The 5,487-nt window shown below is 34.8% G+C and overlaps 1 protein-coding gene across 1 annotated transcript; it reads left to right on the top strand.

Moving 5' to 3' along the window:
• Positions 1-818: 818 nt before the first annotated feature.
• LOC137628597 (zinc finger BED domain-containing protein 5-like) lies at positions 819-2,232 on the top strand. The gene is made up of 2 exons (XM_068359751.1): positions 819-1,203; positions 1,979-2,232. The coding sequence occupies exons 1-2, from the start codon at positions 819-821 to the stop codon at positions 2,230-2,232; spliced, it is 639 nt and encodes a 212-aa protein (XP_068215852.1).
• The last annotated feature ends 3,255 nt before the right edge of the window (positions 2,233-5,487 follow it).

Raw genomic sequence — 5,487 nt, 5'->3', positions numbered from 1 at the left:
GAGGTAGAGTCAGCGAGTAGGGCTGCATTAGAGAGAGAGAGAGAGAGAGAGAGAGAGAAAGAGATTCATGTGTGTGTATATATATATATATATATATATATATATATATATATATATATATATATATATATATATATATATATATATATATATATATATATATAAGGCTGTATTAGAGAGAGAGAGAGATTCGTGTATATATATATATATATATATATATATATATATATATATATATATATATATTATATATATATATATATATATATATATATATATATATATATATATATATATATGTGTGTGTGTATATAAAATTTAGTTATAAATGTCTCTCTCTCTCTCCCCCCCCCCCCTCTCTCTCTCTCTCTCTCTCTCTCTCTCTCTCTCTTTCTCTCTCTCTCTCTCTCTCTCTCTCTCTCTCTCTCTCTCTCTCTCTCTCTCTCTCTCTATATATATATATATATATATATATATATATATATATATATATATATATATATATATATATATATATATTTATTTCCTCTCCTTTTTTCCTTCTTCTTTTCCTTCAAGGTTAATTTAACGTCCAAGGCTGGATGTATTTCTTATATTGTCTCAATTTTCTGCCAATCTCGTGTTTAGCCTCAAAATTTTCAAAAAATTTTGGATATATCTTTCTCCCTCTTTCTCTGTCCTTCTCACTCATTGATCATGTAGCTGTGATAATCATACTGTGGTGGTTATCATCAAGAGGTGAAAAATACCTTAATTTACAAATGCATATTATCTTGATCGCAGATACGTTTTGTCAGTTTCACTCCAACTACGTTGCAATGAGTGCCAAGAAGCGGAAGTATAACGAAGATTATATTCGTTTTGGATTTGTGTCCCTCCGAAAGGGTGACACAGAGGTCCCACAGTGCGTGATATGTTACAAGACTCTGAGCAATGATGGAATGCGACCCTCACGCTTGGAACGCCACCTGCAAACAGCACATCCTGGTCTAGTTGACAAGCCAAAGGCATTCTTTGAAACAAAAAAACACACCTTGAAGCAAGTGAAAATGGATGACAGCGGGGTATTTCGACAACAATCATCAAAGGTTGTTGAGGCTTATTATGAAATTTCCATGTTGATTGCAAAGAGCAAGAAGAGCCATAACATTGGAGAGACTCTCATAAAGCCAAGTATACTATGTGCAGCTCAACTCATTCTTGGTAAAGAAAGTGCAAATAAGCTTTCCAAATTTCCCTGTCAAACGATACAGTCCAGAGAAGGATCCATGAACTGTCTCAAGATATCAAAGAACAAACACTCGAACTAGTAAGAGCCTCGCCTGTTTTTGCAAGCCAGTGTGATGAAACGACCGATATCGCTCAGTGTGCTCAGTTCTTGATGTATGCTCGTTTTGTGTCAGGCAACAATATAAAGGAGGAAATTTTGTTTTGTTGCCCCATGGAAACTTGTACAACAGCAGAAGCCATTTTTAAAGTTACATCAGACTTTTTTTAAGGAAAATAAACTTTCTTGGGACTCACTAATAGGGGTGTGTACTGATGGAGCCCCAGCCATGGTTGGCCTGCGTTCTGGGTTCATCACAAAGGTGAAAGAAAAAAAATCCTTCTGTAATAAGTACACACTGCATAATTCACCGTGAATCTTTAGCATCCAGAACTTTGCCTGATGAAATGAGGGATGTTCTAAACGTGGCTATAAAGGTAGTAAATTTCATCAAATCTGGAGCCTTAAACAGTCGTCTCTTCAAATTATTGTTTAAGGATATGGATTCTGAACATGAAGCCCTGCTTTTTCACACAAACATACGATGGTTATCAAAAGGAAACATGCTTGAAAGGCTTTATGAGCTACGAGAAGAAGTAATAATATTTCTAGATTCACAGCAGAAGGCAGCCCTTCATGACAAATTCAAGTCTGACAGCTTTCAGATAATTCTAGCTTACTTGGTGGATATTTTTGAATCTTTGAATGCAGTGAACCTTAAACTACAAGGGAAAAATATCCACATCATCTCTCACCACGACACCATTCGAACTTTCATGGCCAAACTCGACCTCTGGAAATGTCGAATTCAGCAGGGAAATGCAGCCAGTTTTAGGAACTTAGATTCTGGGCTCGCTCATGGTAACCTTGACCCTGAGTTAAAGATCCTTATAATCACTCTAAGCAGCTTGAAAGCAGAATTCACGAAATACCTTCCAGACATAGATGACATGCGTGAATCCTGAAAATTCATTAGGAATCCTTTTCAGTGTGAATTCGCTAATGTTGCTGAGGAAATTCAAGAGGAGTTTCTTGAGTTAAAGTTTAATTCCACAGCTAAGGATGAATTCAACGATTTGGATTTGGAGACATTCTGGATTAAATACCATTCTGTGTACCCTCTGATCTCACATCAGGCTCTTCGGGTTCTAACAATGTTTGGATCTACGTACCTGTGTGAAACTGCATTTTCTACGCTCACTGCTATAAAAACAAAATACAAAAACCGCCTGGATGTGGAAGATGATTTACGTTGTGCACTCTCTAACATTAAACCTCGTATTCAAGATCTGGTAACCAAGAAGCAGTGTCAGGTATCTCACTAAATAAGTTAAGCAAGTTATCCTGTAGAAGTGAAAATGTCAATTATCTCACTTTATTTCCTACTTAGTAAATTGACTATACAACCCATAAGGCTTTTTTTTATTCCTTTTCATATAAAATCTGCAAGTGAAATTTATCTTTATATGCAAGGGGGGGGGGGGGCGTGGCGATAAAAAAATAACTGTGGAGGGGGCATGGTAGTAAAAGGTTGAGAACCACTGAAATAAAATATAAACGAGAGAATAGAAAGGCTAGTAAGATTTGCATTATGTAGTGTTGATGAATCTTCATCACAATACACAGTGCATGGAAAGGACCTTCATGTTTTTGATGTTTGCAATCACTCATCTGCCATGGTAAGCTCAGAAAAAAGTGATTCAATCATGTCTGAGCTAATATTAGGGAAAACAGAATTATAGTTGCTGAACAGCCTTGAAAACTTAAACAGTCAAAAGGTGCTTTCAGTTAAATCTTCAAAGTCTGATCAACCTGCCACAAAAAGTGCAACAGAACACATGTCAAATCTTTACTCTTGAATTCATATTCGACTACAAGATGAAAATACAAGTAAATGAGCGAATGGAATGGCTAGTACTATTTTCTGAATGGGGTACTACCAAATTCTCACTATAACACTTTAACTCAAATTACACGGAATGGATTTTTCTGCTTGTTGTCCCCACATCTGCCAAGAGGAGTTCAAACATGAGTACAGGATGAGGCTGATGGAAAGGAAGAAAATAGAATGGTAGACACAATGAAGTTTCACAGAGCTTTAACACACAGGCAAGGGATACTTTGAGGGAAATCATCATCATGGAAATCAGACACAAGTCAGATAATGCTCTCCTCCCTGTAACCCAATAACATTACAGAGTTTGAAGAGACCGACTGACTCCAGTCCCATATTGTCGAAATAAATTGTTTCGTTGATTTAAAAATCAATCAGGCAATAAGTCAAGTTTCACAAAGAAAACCATGGAGACAGGATTTTGTATCTTTCATTTTAATCCACAACAAATGGATAACTATTGTAGATGCTAGAGGTTTTGCTATCACATTTTGATGTGACTGTAAGCTTTCATATTTAGCTTTCCTTCTTTATGGCCCTAGTCTGATAGCTGTTAGGAGGGAATAGAATCTAAATGAATACAAACGTAAAGGTATAAAGATTTATCTTGATTCAATATCTCCAGATTAGTTGAGGAGGTTCCTTATTCATGGCATTGCTGAAATTCCTGATATAAGAGAAGCCCCAGTGGCTCAAGATTTGAGGTTTTAATTTAGGTTGCATAATGGAAAGTTTCAAATAATTTTCTTATTACTTGGTAGATTAAAAGAGACCGACTTTCTCTTTCGCACACGGTTAGTGTACATGCAGATCTGTAGAATATCAATACCGAATTTTGTATAATAGTAATGCACCTTTTTTAGGATGAAATATATGTAAATGCAATAATTGTCTATACTTATTGTTTATTGATTACCAAGATCAGGCCGAACTTGCTCCCAAGCTCTTTGTAGAATTTTAACTTTTTGAAGTCCGACATGACGCCGCTGGACTTATAGTATAGCCTGCCAGGTCACATATTGTCAAACCACTTGTAACATGTGCTAGGCAAGCATAAAAACCTTCTTACTTCTTTATTTATTAAAAGTTAATAACCATGCTGTTCCTTATCCCACACATGACAGTAATATATAAGACGACAATTTACTTTTTTTATGGATCTGTTGGCGCAAGTTAATATTTGAAGAAATTTCTCTTAATATCCTTTACGATAACAGCCTGAAATGAGCTTCAGCTTCTTTATTAAGTGCTCTAAATTAGATTCTACCAAGGCAATAGAAAGACTGAGATGAGATTCTTGTGAGAAATTAATTGTAGATACTCAAACCACTAAAATGACTCCCGACTTCAAGATGTTCTTTGGCAATGAGCAGGATAAACTTGTTGTCTGCTTCTTATTTCTTTGGGGAGTGAGCAAGCAACGTACTTGTGGTAGACGTCAGAGTATATCAATTGTGAAAGAGTGATGCAAGAAAATTTAATACAGTCGAATGAAAAAGCAACAACAGAGAATCATAGACAAGACTTATCATTGAAGTAGTAGCGAAAGATTCTTGGTTCCAGTCTCGTTAACATATTATACTCAAAAGATAAATCTCTAAAGTATTGCGAAGGGGACTTAATGTCGTCTTTTATATCTTAAGGACACATTATTCTATACTGCACTATTTATGATTTATGTCAAACATTGCCAAATATAATAAAAGTAATAATACCAGGAAATGGAAGGAGAGCTATACAATGGTCTTCTTCCACCTCCTGCAATAAAAAGAAAGTGGTTATCTCCCCAACCTCTCCCTCTGAATTGTCAATAGGATTTGCAAGAATAGACGGACATTTTCGAGATTGCTTTTTAGAACTGTTCAACAGAATCTAGCTTAAAAGTGTCTAAAGAGTATCCTTTTATATAGAAGAGAATTTTCTGAATTCTTAAAGAAAGTCTTGATGGAATTGTAATAAGATGAAAGATACTGAGACTTATTAAACAAGAATTTAATATCTGAGACTTCGGGCATACGAAATTCCATATTTATTTATTTAGATTTCATCGTATAGTGCTTTTACATACACGATATTGATACTTTGTTCATCATTATGGTAATACAAATGAATATGAATATAGAATATACACACACACACACACACACACATATATATATATATATATATATATATATATATATATATATATATATATATATATATATATATATATATATATATATATATATATATATATTTTGTTGAATTCACGTTTTATACTTAACCAACGCACACCCACCATTGAAGCCTTTTGGTGAGTTTGTAATACTTTGCTGTAAAGGAT

The sequence above is a fragment of the Palaemon carinicauda genome, chromosome 36 (genome assembly GCF_036898095.1).
Source record: "Palaemon carinicauda isolate YSFRI2023 chromosome 36, ASM3689809v2, whole genome shotgun sequence".
NCBI classification, from domain to species: domain Eukaryota; kingdom Metazoa; phylum Arthropoda; class Malacostraca; order Decapoda; family Palaemonidae; genus Palaemon; species Palaemon carinicauda.
This window is presented reverse-complemented; position numbering and strand designations above follow the sequence as displayed.